Source organism: Notothenia coriiceps, unplaced genomic scaffold (assembly GCF_000735185.1).
Source record: "Notothenia coriiceps isolate Sejong01 unplaced genomic scaffold, NC01 NC01_scaffold00029246, whole genome shotgun sequence".
Taxonomy (NCBI): domain Eukaryota; kingdom Metazoa; phylum Chordata; class Actinopteri; order Perciformes; family Nototheniidae; genus Notothenia; species Notothenia coriiceps.
Genome location: NW_011361947.1, coordinates 208,326 through 225,432, shown reverse-complemented (window position 1 = coordinate 225,432; position 17,107 = coordinate 208,326). Strand labels below are relative to the sequence as shown.

At 42.7% G+C, this 17,107-nt stretch overlaps 1 protein-coding gene across 2 annotated transcripts; it reads left to right on the top strand.

The window, feature by feature from the left end:
• Positions 1 to 542: 542 nt before the first annotated feature.
• LOC104958746 (IQ motif and Sec7 domain ArfGEF 1) lies at positions 543 to 16,673 on the top strand. 2 transcript variants are annotated; one of them, XM_010786533.1, is made up of 14 exons: positions 543 to 921; positions 2,160 to 2,439; positions 2,679 to 3,958; positions 4,373 to 4,534; positions 4,715 to 4,837; positions 5,199 to 5,365; positions 5,525 to 5,664; positions 7,128 to 7,157; positions 8,646 to 8,771; positions 8,866 to 8,965; positions 9,196 to 9,357; positions 9,943 to 10,119; positions 11,737 to 11,786; positions 13,075 to 16,673. In XM_010786533.1, the coding sequence occupies exons 1-14, from the start codon at positions 827 to 829 to the stop codon at positions 13,597 to 13,599; spliced, it is 3,417 nt and encodes a 1,138-aa protein (XP_010784835.1). In that variant the 5' UTR covers positions 543 to 826; the 3' UTR covers positions 13,600 to 16,673. The 2 variants fall into 2 exon arrangements, with proteins under 2 accessions (XP_010784835.1, XP_010784836.1); XM_010786534.1 differs by lacking the exon at positions 11,737 to 11,786 and having other exon boundaries at positions 13,075 to 13,180.
• Positions 16,674 to 17,107: the final 434 nt, after the last annotated feature.

The following is a 17,107-nucleotide window of genomic DNA, read 5'->3' as shown; positions in this document are numbered from 1 at the left end:
TGTTTTAATATTTCACAATCAAATACTTGGTTGAAAAGCAGAAGTGCCTTTCTTCTTGTTAGCAAAGTGTTTTCACTTACAGTAAGCTTTAGATTTATATTTACCTTGTAGTCTGTTACACTTTCTCTCTGAATTAGATTCAAATTTAAAAAATAATAAGTATTTGTAGATGCAGGCTCAGGCAGGCAACATGACTGAATCTGCTATTTCTCTGAGACTTTTAGTAATCATAGGCTATTGTGAACTATGAATGACCGTCTTTTGCAACCATTTTGTTGGTTTGCTGTCCCTGGGATACAAATCAGTAAATGTGGTTTCAGTCAAACGTTATTAATGTAGTCACAAAAAGTATTCACAAATACATCTGCTGTTTGAACTTTTGACCATATTGACTTCCCCATTTTCCCTTTGGTTGGTGTTTCCTGGCAGGCTTTTGTTGCTTAATGTTGATTTGAGGCTGTCTAATGAAGGAAGTGGATTGTGTACACAGCATGGGTGTGTCGAGTCACAGTTCAAACACATTAGACTGCCAGCGCACAGTCAATTCACTGTCCCTCGGAGGAGAAGAAATGTTACTTACTGTAATGTTAGTTATTGAGCAGATGGACATCAAATACGACCACATTTTCGAAGGGACAGCTAAGGTTGTATTTGCTCTGTCATTCTACTCTAATCTGGACTTTGTAACGCATATTGGAACAGTGTGCTGTCTGGGCTGCAGCAAACATGATGTAACTCTTGTTGGTCACTGATTGGCTCTTCAGGTGGGATAAGCTTTAGTTTCCTGGAGGAGCCTGTGTACTCTGGACTTCACTTGACTGAAAGAATGGTGGACAAGATATGGAGGAAGAGTTGGCAATTTATAGAAAATAGACGGTCTTTTCGCAAGTCCTCTTTTAGTTTGGCCGAATGTAAGAGTGAGTGAGTATCCTCCTTCTTTTTTTCATATTGTTTGGGTAAGAGGTAATCCGACAAGGACAACGAATGACTGTTAGGAGATTGTTTACGTGGCATTTTCATTTATGATTGAAGCACAGGCAGACCTATGGCAGGTGCCCCTTTTTTAAAAGTACTTTTTGCAGAGTTGTGTATCAGCATTAGGGAGGTTACAGCTGAGTGAACTGTGGGTTTTATTGTTATCATAAAGTTGTAGAATCAGCAGTCTTTTACACACACTCTTCAGTTCACTTCTGTGATTCCATTTGTGTTTATTCCATAACGGAGACTGGAATACTGATTTTAAGACTTTCTTTTATTGAAGGTCCCATGTCATGGCCATTTCTACTGATCATAATTCCATTGTTGAGGTATACTAGAATAGATTAACATTGTTCAATTTTCCAAACTCACATTGGTTTCTCATACAGCATCTCTGTATAGTATGTGTATTCACTCTCTGTCCTAAACCCCCCCCCCCTATGAGCCCACTGTGCTCTGATGTGTGTTTGCGTTACAATGTTTGTTAGCAACCAGAAAATGACACCAGCAATGACAAAAATATGAGAATGCTGCGTGGGATCTGGGTGCCGTGTTGGCGGGACGTTGCAGGGCTTGCTGCTGCGAGGAGCGGACAGTGTGAGCTGGATTACTGGTGTTGTTTCCTGGCTGCTGCGTGGGGTCTGCAAGACAGCGAGACACAGCGAAACCCAGCCCGAAGCCAGCCCGAGCACACACACCCGCAGCCTGGCTGTGAGTCTGTGTGACTCACAGACCCGCAGCCTCCCCGCGTCCCGCCGGCTGGTCCAAACGCAACGGCTCCGCGCACGTAACGTCACTATACCCAATACGTCACTGTACCCAAGAAGAAAAGGAAAAATCTCCAACGAGGCGTTCTGGGGCAGCATAGACAGTTCTTTTCTGTGTTTGAGTTTCACTCGCTACAGTGTTTACTTTGAGGGTTTGTGACTCTGCGGACCGTTACACACAAGGGGATGGGTAATAACCGGAAAACCATGACATGGGACCTTTAAAACTTAAGCCATAAATCCTTGGAAGTTAAACTACTTTTGTTCTGACATTTTAAAAGATGAATTGGGAAGACGGCTGCACTTAACCTGATAATGCTTCTTCAATTCTAACTCAAAAGATACATTCTAATTATCTTATATTTCTTACAAGAAGTTAAAATCTCGAACCATCTCTTTGCTCTCTTATTGCAGTGTGGAAGGGGATGGACGGCCCAATGAGAGTGGCCATTCCCTGGATGGTGGAGCCAGCTATGGCCAGGGCCCGGTGACTCACGGCTCAGCCATCAGCCCCGACCGATTTGACAGCCCGCTTTACAGCCACGGTGTCCAGCCTGGCCCTCAAAGACCCCGTCGAGCCAAACTCCAGCACTCGCAGTCCATCATCCGTAAGCAGGCTGAGGAGGAGGCCATCAAGCGTTCCCGCTCGCTCTCTGAAAGCTATGAGCTCTCTGCTGACCTCCAGGATAAACAGGTACTCCAAAGTAGCCTAGTTTAATAGTTTGCTTGGGGATTATTCAAAGGTCCATGACCAATTACTATTCAAGAATTTAAAAAAAAACCAGCTGTGTGAGATTGTTTTTGGTGGAAATAAAGCAGGAATGCTAATTATCAGTGACCTTCAGGAGGATATTTGTATATGTGGTTAGAAAAGGTAAATGAAATATTCAACAGGTGGCCCAGTTTGACAGCTAATTTACTCTCTTTCTGTAGGTGGAGATGCTGGAGCGTAAATATGGTGGACGATTCATAACTCGGCATGCGGCCCGCACCATCCAGACAGCCTTCCGCCAGTATCAGATGAACAAGAACTTTGAACGTCTCAGGAGCTCTATGTCTGAGAACCGCATGTCCAGACGCATCGTTCTCTCCAACATGAGGATGCAGCTCTCGTTTGAGGGTCCTGAGAAAGTGCACAGCTCTTACTTTGAAGGAAGGCAGGTTTCCATGACGGAGGATGGCGCCCCACTGTCCATGGTGCAGTCTGAACGCGGAGATATAGAGGTACACCAGCAGGCCAACATGGCGCCTCACCCAACCCCACAGGGTGACCTGACAGATGCCATCACGGAGCTGGAGGACGCCTTTTCCCGGCAGGTCAAATCTCTGGCCGAGTCGATTGATGATGCTCTAAACTGTCGCAGCCTTCAGGGCGACGAGGGTCCCGACCCAGAGGCCATGGGCTGCTCTAAGGCGGAGAGGGAAGGGCCCTATCAGGGGAAGTCCCACCGCAGGGCAGCTGGACGAATGCATGATGAAACATTGGCATCCTATAATGATGTCACTCTGTTCATCGATGAGGAGGACATGAATCCTTCTATGGCTCGGTCGAGGTCGGGGGACCAACCCTCCAGCACAGAATCAGACTTGCGGTTGAGGTCAGTCAACTCCTCACAGGAATACTGGCCTATTGACCCCAAAGATGAGGGTCGTGACACAGACACGAGCTGCCGCAGCACTCCTTCTCTAGAGTGCCAAGAGCAGCGCCTCAGAATGGACCATCTTCCTTTGTTGACCATTGAACCTCCTAGTGACAGCTCAGCGGAGCTCAGTGACCGGTCTGACCGTGGATCTGTCAAACGGCCGCCCGTGTACGAGCCGCACGGCCACATCGTGACGTCCTCCCAGGCGAGCCCCAAACATATTTCCCACGGGCCCCCGCCACGAGCTTCCTCCCGTGATGAAGACCCACCGCTGCGCCATCGCCACCGTCAGCTGGAAGGACACTTAGCTATAAACGGCTCAGCCAACAGGCAGAGCAAGTCTGAATCCGACTTCTCCGATGGGGATAACGACAGCATCAATAGCACATCCAACTCTAACGACACCATCAACTGCAGCTCCGAGTCGTCGTCGAGAGACAGCCTACGAGAGCAGACGCTCAGCAAGCAGACGTACCACAAAGAGACTCGAAACAGCTGGGACTCGCCCATCTTTAGTAATGATGTTATTCGAAAGAGACACTACCGCATCGGCTTGAATCTCTTCAACAAGTAGGTACTCAGCTCTGATGGAGCGGGCGCTTGACCAGGGATTACAGTCATGAAGGGCGTAGCAAATAGAGATGATGTTAGAAAAGCCTCTTGGAAAAGAATTCCCTCTCTGTGTGTTGCTCGATAAGCTGTAATCATTTGTATTAAATAGAATGTAAAGATATTTAGAGAGATATTTGAAGGAAAACAATAAATAAGACAATATCTTTTTATTGTAGTATATGAATATAGTGTAACAACATTTCTTTGAGATTCTTTTAATATGATATAACTTTGTAGTGAGAATATCAAATGTCTTAAGAGTAATAATACAAGGATTTTCTCCAAACTAATATTACAAAATGAGCAGACTCTTCACTCAAGTTTTGTTTATCTGCTCCTAAATGTATGATATATGATATTGTTATTTATCAGGAAGCCAGAAAAGGGCATCCAGTACTTGACTGAGAGGGGGTTTATCCCCGACACACCGGTTGGTGTGGCTCACTTCCTGCTGCAGAGGAAGGGGCTCAGCAGGCAGATGATTGGAGAATTTCTCGGAAATCGACAGAAACAGTTCAACAGAGATGTTTTGGAGTGAGTATTATGTACATGTATGGCGTGAGCAAAGGAAAATGAACATGTGTTAGAAGAAGATTTGTGTAAATGTAATGCAGTCCAGGATCCTTTTCCACATGCACACTCAAACAAAACCCTGTAAAATATAAATCATTTGTTTATAGTAATATTTCTGCCTTCTGTCCTCTAATGTGCCAGCTGTGTGGTGGATGAAATGGACTTCCAGAGCATGGAGCTGGACGAGGCTCTCAGGAAATTTCAGAACCACATCCGTGTTCAGGGTGAGGCCCAGAAGGTGGAGCGGCTCATCGAAGCCTTCAGGTTAGATCACACACTGACACACAGTGTTCAAACACAGCGGGATCATGTGACAATGAAAAGGCAGGAGATGTAACACTGATGCCCTTTTCATACTCACACATCCATAAAATACAACATGGCTGTGTCTGAAATACACAGCGTGATCCTAATACTATAAGTTCTTTTTCAGAAGTCATTGCAGCTGGGTTTCCTCACAGCTGTTGGTACATAAAGAGAACTAGCACTCCCATCACTTCTGTTTTCTTCGAGCTGTGGGGAACATATTTCCTCACTATGAGCCCAACAGTGTGTATGTTTTGTAATCTCAGTTTGTTTGTATGTCGAAATGAGTTCAAATGTTCTCCTGTCTCGTTTTCTTTAGCCAGCGCTACTGCATCTGTAACCCCACTGTGGTGCGACAGTTCAGGAACCCTGACACCATCTTCATCCTCGCTTTTGCCATCATCCTCCTCAACACTGACATGTACAGCCCCAATGTCAAGCCCGAGAGGAAGATGAAGATGGAGGACTTCATCAAGAATTTAAGAGGTTGTAAAAACCAAGAGTTGATATGATAACACAAAAGTACACTATTTGTGAGCTAAATATATATGCTGATATTTTCAAATGTGCTTCTTGAACAATACAAGATTAGACATGGACTATTTGAGATATTTCCTATCCTTACTTTCCTTATCTGTGTGCCAGGTGTGGATGATGGAGAGGATATCCCCAGGGAGACTCTGGTCGGCATCTATGAGAGGATCCGTAAGCGAGAGCTCAAGACCAACGAAGACCACGTCTCGCAGGTGCAGAAGGTGGAGAAGCTCATAGTGGGAAAGAAACCAGTAAGTACTTCATTATCTACCCAACCAAGTTCAATAGACAATATTATAATTTTCAAGTGATGAAAATATTCTGTGTGGCAACTTTGGCCTACAAGATGTGTAGACTATTCTTATATCAGTACTCACTAAGTTGTATCAGCCATAAATGACTTCCAATGAGCAAAAGTCACATTTTGTCCTTATTTACTGACTCCTAAATGTACAGAGCTAAAGTCATACGAGGAACAAGGAGATTTAGAAAACATGTTGTACCTTTGGGTATTGTTGTGTGAGTCATATGTCTGGGCTTAGACCTTCACGCTCGTGATTTGAACACACAAAGCCCTTGAGAGATGTCACCCAGTGCTGCAGTCTGCAGACAGATGAGCGCTTTCTGCCACCGCAGCACATTATAGTTCTTAGGAGAAGAAGTGGGTAATTTGGCGACAAATATTAAAATAATCCATAAAATCATTATTGGGTTTATTTTATGTATGAATATATTCAACCAGAGATATTATCAAATGTAGTTCTGACTGTATTATCAAAATGTAGCAGCATTTCTGAATTATTCTGCGGGCAATGATGTCCCATTCATGCGTGAAGGTCAAACGTGTGATTAACCTCTGCAGCTTCAGGAAGAGGCTTGTCTTGCACAGAGGACTTTGTTGCAGTCAGTTTCCATCGGGGGGAAATCTGTTTTTGCTCTGCCAGTAATAATTGCACACATTGAGAAATGATCCCACGTCACCGTTTAGCTGCTGAATTAAAAGCTCTGGAGGACTCTCTGTAAAACACTTAAAGGTGGGGTATGTCATTTATTTCAGAAACACTTTTTGTTATATTCCATGGAATGCTCTTAAAATCCCGATAGCAATGAATATCTTAAGTGCTTTGACAATAAATACATTTAAAAAATTAATCTGTGGAAGCCATAGCGCTGTAAAAAGCACGACCAATCATCCGGCTAAAATAACTGGATGGCCTACCTGCCTGTCAGCCTTCCATCTGTGCACAAACTTATCTCGTGCCCTCATTGGCCATGTGTGCGTTTGTGTGTGTTGGAGGAGGGGCTCTGTAAGTAAGTGGCAGATTTGTTCCGGTTGTGTATTTTCAAATTCTAGTGCACTCGAGCTGGTTTCTCCAAAATGACATACCCCACCTTTAAACATTTAAACCACATTGGAGTGCCTCTCAATACTAATCAGGTCCACTAGAGTGGGCTGCTCAGGGAGGTTCTGTTTTCATTCCAACATCATTACAGACTCCCTGGAGCCTGGCAGCAGAGAAAGATCGCCACCCTTTATACACCACCCAAGAGGTGCATCTTCATCACCACTTTAATATGCTATATGTGCACTTTCTGCAGGGGCAAGTCCCTATATGGGCTCATTATTAAGCAAGAAAAGTTACAGTTTTAAGGTTATCAGAAGCAACAGTGTTAATAATCCCAACATAACATCTCCTTTGTTTTCTATTTTTAGATTGGATCCCTCCACCACGGCCTAGGATGTGTAAGTAGGCTAAATATCCATAAATCATACGATACTTGATCATTTCTTTCCTTATTTTACCGTCTGGGCACCATTTCCTCTCTCTGTCCCTGCATATTGCAGTTAATGCTCTTCATACAGGTAGTTTAAGAGTCAGATTACAGAGACTTTTGCCCCCTGCAGCATATCATCTGTCATTGCTGCACCCTAGAGACAGAGTCAACATCATAAATTGTGGCTGGCTTTGAGCTGCAGTGTTTACAGATTCTGTGCTCAGCAGTGCACCACGGCTGGGTGCATACCACTACATGCCTCTCAGAATATACTGTTGATCCCCCAATAATATGAAGATTGGTAGTTATCATGATAGTTATGGTATGAGATATCCGCTAATTGTGCACTTGAACCGGTACATACTTTGTTATTACAGCATAGCTAGAACAAATATTTTTGTAGACATGTTTTCTTGTATGTAAGGACTCAAGGTTCAGATTTACAGTTACAGGTTACGTCGGTGCATAAAATAATCTATGTAAAAATTAAGTTCAACATAGGATCAATTCTTACACTTCATATCTATATAACTAGTTAAATCCACTGGTGAAACAAACCTGATTTAAAATGATGACACACAAAACATTTAAATTGTTTTTATTCATTTGGATTTCGATAAGTTAGGACTTAAAAAAACATACACTTTTACTGGAATCTATTTTTAAAAGCACAGCATACAGGATAAGGATTTCAAGCGAGCTATATTTTGTTTCCTCAGTAATTCCTCACGGTGTCAGCGTAGTAATACATGCCAAAAGGTCCGGACGGCAGAAAATAGACTCGTGAGGAGACGCCTTCCTGCTTCGATGCAGACTATTTTTGTATTTGAGGACACCTGATCCTCTTGTATTGCTAACATAATAAATCATACGTAGTAACAGGTTATCCAGCTTGAAACATCACCCCAGTAGGCATGGCAACAGTTTGCCATGATCTTAATATTTGAAAGGATAGTTTGAAGGATATATATATTTTAGTTTTTGTTATGTTAAATTAATCCAACGAAATGACCAAAGGTGCTGGAGGTGCTCTTAGATTTCACTACAGTATTAAATGTTCTGAGCCCCAGGTTAATTCAGTAAATATATAAATACTTATTTTAATACCTTCAATTTTTTAAGAAAGCTAATACAACGTCCAGTTAATTAATAGTTTTCATAGGAACGTGCCCGTTTTATTTGACTATTCATTTTTAGCTTGTGGGTATTGGACTGTTTTTTGGACAAAACAAGTTTATTTAAAGACTTAAAATTGATGATCTGATTATTAAATGATGCAGCCTTAAGGAGCAGTATGAAAAATGTGCCTTCTATATGAATGCTTTGAAAAAAGCAAACTCTACGTTGGCTACATTTAATTTCAATTCCAGTCAGGGAGAGAGGAGACTTCTGTTCCTTGTTATAGTGTGGACTGAGGGCATAATGACCTCTGAAGTGCTGGTATCTGCTCCTTTAGGTGCTGTCACTGCCCCATCGCCGGCTGGTGTGTTACTGCCGCCTGTTTGAAGTGCCAGATCCCAACAAGCTGCAGAAGCTGGGCCTGCATCAGCGGGAGATCTTCCTCTTCAATGACCTCCTAGTGGTATAAGCCCTCTGCTTTCTTCTTCTCTCCTCTTTTATCTTCCCTCCTATCTCTTTAGAACAGCATTTCAAATATTCTCTTTGCATGATTCCAGGTAACCAAGATTTTCCAGAAAAAGAAGAACTCAGTGACGTACAGCTTCAGACAGTCCTTCTCTCTGTATGGGATGCAAGTGATTCTGTTTGACAATCAGTGTAAGTACTCATTTACTTTTATTCTGTTTTTATCCGCGTGTCGAGCCACCAGTGTTTACATCGCAGTTTTGATTCAGCTCGGTAACACATCCCATTACAGGTCAAACCAATGGGCTGTGACATTGTTTATGCTTTCCAAACTTCAGACAGATTCGCCCATTGTGTTTTAACTTGCTTTTGATCAATGGCCCACATATAAAAGTCTTTCCCTCTCTCTTCCGTTGCCCCAGATTACCCAAATGGAATCAGACTTACATCAGCGATACCAGGTGCTGACATCAAAGTCCTCATCAACTTTAATGCGCCCAACCCCCAAGACCGCAAGAAGTTCACAGACGACCTACGAGAGTCCATTGCTGAGGTCCAGGAAATGGAGAAATACAGAATAGAGTGTGAGTTGCCTTTCCCCCTCCCATCCCCCCTCTTACTCTGTCTCGCTCCGGCTGTGTGAAGTACAGGCATGGTCCTCATTACTCAACTACGGCTCTTTATGAGGGAGAATGTTTACAGAGTTCACAGGATGGCTAACAGAAGGGAGAGCTTTTTTTCTACACATTCAAAAAACAGAAATGATGTAGGGAACAGAGCCTTCTTCATTGCTGCCCCCTCCCTCTGGTACTCACTAGCACAACATATCAGAAACCGCACTGACCTCCCCACCTTCAAGACACTTTTCAGACTTGTTTTTAATGTGTGATTAATGTTGTGTCCTTGTGCTAAATGTTGTCTTATTAGCTCGATTTTAATTGGACTATTTATCATAGTTATTGATAGTTTTTCACCTCTGTTAAATTCTTTGAGCACCTGATAAAGAGCTTGATAAATAAAGGGTGTTATTATTAATATTATTAAATCAATAGAGTTTCTGAAAGCAAAGGGTTGATGAATGCATCACAGAGAAGTTATAATTTCCTGGCCAGAGTAAAATGTAAAACCAGTCCCGCTTACCTCAGTGTTTCCGTGGCTTCTTTCCACAGCCGAGCTGGAGAAGCAGAAAGGAGTGGTGAGGCCCAGCATGTCCCAGAGCTCCGGTCTGAAGAAGGAATCTGGAAACGGGAACATGAACCGTGCCAGTCTGGACGACACCTACGCCATGGGTGAGGGCCTGAAGAGGAGCGCCCTCAGCAGCTCGCTGCGAGACCTCTCCGAAGCAGGTACAGCCAAAACATCTTTGTTTTACCAGCCAGTACTTTAGTGAAAGGTACTATCCTTCTCTCACCTCTCTATGGTCAAATCAAGGCGATGAAAAATAGCAAAATGTTGTTTCATGGCACCATATGTTTATTTTATGAGTTATCCCCTTTAAATCACTTTACAACTCATTCATGATTGGATAGTTTGACTTAAGGGGTGCTCCACCTTTTTGACAATTCAAAGATTGAATACAGACCTATTTGAGTGAAAGTACTTGTGTAAACATTATTATTTTGTCTAAGATTTGTCTTCTCAGTGATGAATGAAATTAACAAGCAGTTCTCATCCCTGATCATGTGGACGAGTTTATTTCGGAACATTTCCATTCATGTTTTTTATCGTCACTTTTGTTTAACCTTGCACTTTTACACTAAGTTTGTTTTCTTCAAAGACATTTCATGATAATCTTATGTTGTGTTTGATTCGAACATCATATGCCATTTCCTCTCATGTATATTTGTGAACCAAACAAAGAGCTCGGTGTGTACAATTATTAAACAGCAAGGAGATCAACATGTAATTCAAGTCTTGGCGGTAACAGTCATTTCACACCCATGAATTTCAGTGTTTAGCGCAGCCGCTCTGTCCCTGAAGCAAGAATGCATTTCATTCATTACAGATAACAGCTATGTGAAGTTATCGGGTGATTAACTTGATAACAAAATGAAATCCAGTCAGGGGTCTGCCTCACTGTTGGTAATACGAAACACTTTGTTCTAATGATCACAACCTCAATGTGAAATGATAGGTCAGTGAAGAGATCTGTAGAAGTCCCTCCGGTCTCCTGTGTTTTCAGATGCAGGATGTGGCATGTTAGCGGGGTCATTTTTGTTGAGTGTTTTCTTTTTCCTTTCTTGCCATACCCCCATTCCATGTGTATTTACTGTGTTATTTCCATACACATCAGGTACTCTCCTGTTTATGTGTGATTATTGGTCATGTATCATTGGCTGAGTGTGCCTAACAACGGCAAAAGTGCTCTGTTCGCCCTCAGACCTGTATATGCCTGTACATCCCATGTGCAACAACCACTGTATTGCTTTTGATGTGTCTCCTCCTCCGTGACTGTCACTGACACTGGCTCTAGCCAACCTTCGGCCAACCCTAAGAAAATCTACATCTTGTGACAACATTATCAAACACGTTGTTATATTTGTGAAAGATTTGGAACATTCTGATTTAGAAATAAACCCTGTTCATTTAACAAATAGCCTGCTATCTTAACTTAAACATAAACTTTAAGATTTTAGACTTGATGAGTCCATATTTGTTGAGATTTATAGAAAAGCTTTTGAAATTTAAAGCAGTTCAAAATGCGTTTAAAAAGTAAAAATACTTAAGCCAGCTTTAGTTTTCAGCCTGTTTGAAGATATGCCTTCACTAAATAGCTTGCCACAGTGCCACCTGTCACCCCACAACCCTGAACGCGCTCCCCCCCTTCCCGCCCATATTTGGACCTTACTCACAGTCACAATCCACTGCACTGCCCCCTTCGGGATGGGTGGGCGGCCTAAACGTCTGTAGTCGATCCAGGAGTGTGTCGATCTCTAATCTGTGGTATTGCATGTCTCGGGCAGGCAAGCGGGGGCGTCGCAGCAGTGCAGGATCACTAGACAGCAATATGGAAGTAAGTTGGAAGCAGCTGGTATCCAAGCTACTCTCTATGTGATGATGTGCACTGTGAAAACACACCATTTATTTTTGGTCTTACACCTTCTTTGCTTCATAGACTCAGTCCATTTGTTTGGGTCATTTATTTTTCTTCCTGGGATGCCTTATAACCTGCTTGCCTCAGTTAGTGTGCATGCATGGGTTGCCTGCGTCTGATCCTGCCCCTTTTTTGGAAGCCAGAGATCTCCTGTGTTGGTCATGTTATATGACCAATATTCACCTTATCTTCGAACAAGCATGACTCTACTAATCCCTCCTCTGATCCCTCCCTTTGTCGCCTGTGTCTGTCTTTCATTCAATCCCATCCAAGCGGTTTTCATTTGGTTCTTCTTCCCTGTGGCAGGGTGGTAGCTATGTGAGACTCTAGGAAACTGTTCATCTCCTGCAGCCCCTCTTAATGGTCAGGTCTTTCTTTTTCCCTTTTTTTACAATTTCTTTTAAATTCTGTAAGGTTCAGGGAGGGATGTGGCCTTCATAGCCAGAAGTCTACTGATGGGCTTCACTGGGACTTATAAAGATGTGGATTTCATTCATTCATTTTTCCCTCATTTCATGTGTCCATGAGTTCATGTGTTGGGTTGAAGTCTGGGACCCTGAAAATGTCATTCGGCTTTCAAAGATGCCATGTGGTGTTTCTCTAGTCTTAGATGAAGCATGTGCCAAAGGAAACGCTTGTTTTTAGGAGAATTCACACCTGGATAGTCAGCAGTGTTGGACCCAGGACAAGGAGGAAAAGTGAAGTCTGCATACAAGAGCTTAGTTCCTCCTGCCTCCTGACTTCTAGTTGAATGCTAACGTGTGGATGCTGGGATTGCCTGTCACATCCTCTGCATGTGGGAACTATTATAACAAGTTGCATGTGTGACTCTGAGAGGGTTTGGCACACTGACTGCAATGACGATGAAATGTTGTCTTTTCTACCCCTGTTAATGACTTTATTTATGCTCCTAATGGTATTTATCTAATTACTCTTGTTCCAGATTTACTGTTTCAAGCCAGTTAGCTCCTTTACAGCCCAGCTCCTTTGAAAATAGGCTCCCTTCATCTTGAAGCTGAAATATTCCTGCTGCCTACCATGAAAACTTTTTTTGAGTTTCTCATCTGCATGCCCTATAACATTTTGCTACTTGTTTATCTAAAAAAAGAAAACTGTGAAGTCATCCTGCTAGTTCCCTGTAGCTGTAGTTTAGAAGCACTACACGGTGTCTGACGGCCATGCTGTTACCTTTCTTTCCCGCCTGCAGGGCTCCATCATTAGCAGTCCTCACACACGGCGGAGTGCCACCACGCCACACGAGGGCGACCCCCGCAGCCCCCCCTCCATCCCCAACTCCGCATCGACTTCCATCCTCGGGTCGTTCTTTGGCAGCAAGCGAGGCAAACCGTCATCGCTGAGCCACGCCCCTTACCCCGCCCCCGGCCAACCCACTCTCATTTCCCACAAGCCCCACCCCACCAACCTGCATCACACAGCACAGACGGCACACACAGTGCAGCTCCACTCTCCCCACTCCCAGTACTGCCAAGTCCCCCAGAACCCCCCGCCGTACAACCACCACCACCACTACCAACCGCCCCCCCACACGCAGCACCACCAGCACCCGGGATACACCTCACACCAACCCCCCCCTCAACAGCACAGCCACTACAGCCAGCATTCCCATCACGCCTCACACTCCCAGCATGCCCCTCACCACCACAGTCAGCAGGTGGGTTCGGCGCCTGGCGGACCCAAAGCTAAACACAGTGGCATCAGCACCGTAGTGTGATGCTCCTAACGCAGAGAGGAGGAGCGAAGAGGAACTTTATGAAGGAGGGACAATTGCTAACACCAAAGGGACTGACAGCAGAACTCTATGGCCTGTCCACTGTGTTTAACCGCTGCTGTGATGGGAACCAATCACACGCAGGCACCTTTTTCACCTCCAGCTCTAAATAATATGCAGGATGGAAATCGGACTCACACGTTCCACCAGGGGCCTTTTACAAGTTTGCCTGATCATGGGCTTGGCCCTATCAGGGTTTTTGTGGGGGGGAGACACACACACACACACTCACACACACACACACACACACAAACACACCGCCCGGCCGTGACGGCTGCAGAGAAAATGCGTTCTCTCACCAAGCCGCTCCCCACTGCTTCATTCCTACAATAACCGGTCTTACCTTCACATAATCAGGAGGAAAGGTGTGGCTGACTGTTTTCTCTGTCACAACGATGGCATCATTTCTTGTGCACAGCCGTTCAGAAGTCAACTTACAACTCTTTGGTTTTCAGATCCTACCATCATATGAATGCAATGTGTCGTTGCCTCGCGTAGAGCTCATGCGTAGTGAAGATATAATCATTTCATACTAACTTAAATCAAAGGACAGGTAAACTGCTGAGCCGACCGTCTCAGTCATTGTAGTTCTAGTGCTGTATTTACTGTAGATGACAGCTATATGTGTTGTCTCCTAGCTCTCATAAATAAATGTGCCAATTATTAATGCATAATCTATTTAGTCAAGACTTCATGTACAGTATATTGTGCGTTAAGTAATTTGTAAGATTATACTTACAATTATTATTATCCGCAAAAATGAATTTTATCAGTATTATACTGACTCTGGGGTGACAGGATGAAGATCTGAAAGGAGTGAACTCAGTCGGCCTATAATCTGAATTTTGCCTTTCAAATGGATCAGACGGAGCCTCTGGAAGACAGCTGTTCCATATGGGCCTCGAAACACTGAGGTTCAAAGCAGACTTTTCCTGTCAACTCCTGAATGATAAACTGGGCTGGTTGGTTGTTTTAATCTCAGTTTACTACTCATACTGTGGCTGCTTAAACTGTAAAAAGTAACGAAGATTGAAAATACATTTTAAATACCCTCGGGGGTCTCAGTTCAAATGTTACAAAAGGACCCGCAGAACGCGTTGAACATGTTAAGTCTGTTGCCTTTAAAATATGTGACAGCTGCTCTCCTGACTCTTAAATTCTAAAACAGAAACACGTTTGAAATCTTCTTTTGCCTTGTTTAGTATATTTTTTTTATTTGCCAACGACGTTTGGTGAGTGAATAAAATCAGTTCCTACATAGTGAAGTATTTTTTTCATCTTTTTCTATCATATGTGCAATATCTTTGTTCTGATTTTGTACATTAACAACAAGCAAGGTGTCCCTCCAATTTGTACGTTTTTTTTCTCCGTGTTGCGTCATTATTTATTTATATTTGTTTTGACCCCTGTCAGAGTCTTTCTCAGTAAATTAATGTGTGGCTGTCCTCGTGGTCGTATGAGAGGTACAGACTTGGAGTTCAGTGGAATGTCTAGTAAGTGATTTTTGCATGTAATGTTATTAATGTGAGGCTATCCTCTGCACATTGTATAACGAATCAGTGTTACCATAGCAAGTTTAAGTGCAATCATGTTCAGAAAATGCAGACTTGTACTGAGAGTGGAACTCTGTTATCTTATTGTCCAGGACGAGATTCAGGTGAAAAAAATATATCTTTTTTCATTTGAGAATATATAAATACTTACTTACACAGTTCACAGTGGAAAGAGGAATGTGTGTATATATTTTAATAAAAGGAATATGCTTCTCTTTGGGCTGAACAGAAATATTTTGCTGGATAAGCACATATGAAAGAACACTTTCATTTTTTTCAGGAATTGCAGTTATGATATACAAAATGCAAACTGAACAAAGGAACTGGGTATATGTAAAGAATAACTTTCTACATTCTACAAATAAGAGTCTATTCTAGTGTGTAAATTAGTGACAGTAAACAGTTTGTCCCAATATTCAGGTTGTAAATGTATTTTAACATTCACAAAGAAAACCATTGCCATAAGTCAGGCTTATTCTCACACATTTCTCCTCAAGGACGTTCAGATGACACACATATCACATACGAGACATTAATGATCAGTTGAATGTGTCTTTCCATGGATTTTGTATTTTTTTGCTATGATTCTGAAATCTTGGGGTGATGTAAAAACCGAGGAACCTGTTTATTTTGGTGTGTGTTGTAGTGCTTCAAATGTCTCAATTCATTCTTTGTGAGAAAGTACCCCAACAATGCACTGCATGGATCATCATGTGTCCTATTCACTGTGAGCTGATGGGGAAGAAATCAGCCTATACATTTTGGTTTTGATTTATTTTGATTTTCCTGATGTTGACGTGTTATTGTTGCTCTATGTTAAGCTGGTAGTTATGAAGCTCGGCATGCATTTCATCAGCAAAAAGCCATTGTGTAAATTACAAACAAAAGGAACATTGCACTTCTGTTGCTGAGGGCTTTCATCGTGTAAATATGGGATTCTGGTGTGCAAACAGATGAACTGCTTGTATGGATGGTTTATCTTTAATGAAGGGACCAAGATGGGGGTTGAATCAGCTGTACATAGTGTGTATATGATCAGTACTCTATTCTGATATCTGCAGTTAAGATCCGGATGTATACACATCACCTCATAGATGGATTAGGGGGTGATATATGAACATATCGATTGTCTCTGCCTCCAGTGAACAGACATGTGCTGTATAACTCAAAAACAGACTGTTAGGAAGTTTGATGCCATTTCACATCCAGCTCTCTTTTCATACAAACAACCCCCAACACACACACACACACACACACACGCGCGTCTAAAAAACACACATCCTGCTGCAAGCTGTTCAGTCTGGCGTGAGACACATTTAAAAAGAAAAAAGACAAGAATGGCCTCATTTATATGTGCATTCTGTTTGTACAGTGAGTAGTGAGTCAGTAAGACCCCAGTTATTGTAAAACTTCAACTGTGACAATGTTGAGAACGCAAAATAAACGAATATATGACTTATGGTACGCATGTGTTGTTTTTGCTCTCCAGTGTGTATAAAGTAGAAAATGCCTCATCTTATTGAGCTCTGATTCAGCTGTCACTGCGAATCAAAGGGAAATTAAATTCTTTTTCTTCTTTAATGCATTTTGCAAAGGAGCCTTATCTTTAGGCTCCAGTGTCTTCCACTTCAAGGCTCAATCATTACTTTCCATTTCCAAGTGTTGCAGCATTTCCACTAGAGGGCATACATTAAAGTGCTTTAAAATCATGTGGAAATGTGTGCCATTACACCACCTATTGGTGAATCATGTGCTGGCCACACAGTTCCTCATAGGATCAGCCAGTGGAAATAATCTTTCAAACTCGGCTGTGGAAGTGTGACATTATTTTTTGGATAAACCTCCTTTCTGCTTTGCAGCCTAGAACTCCATCATGAAACATTTGCTCTTTGGCGTGA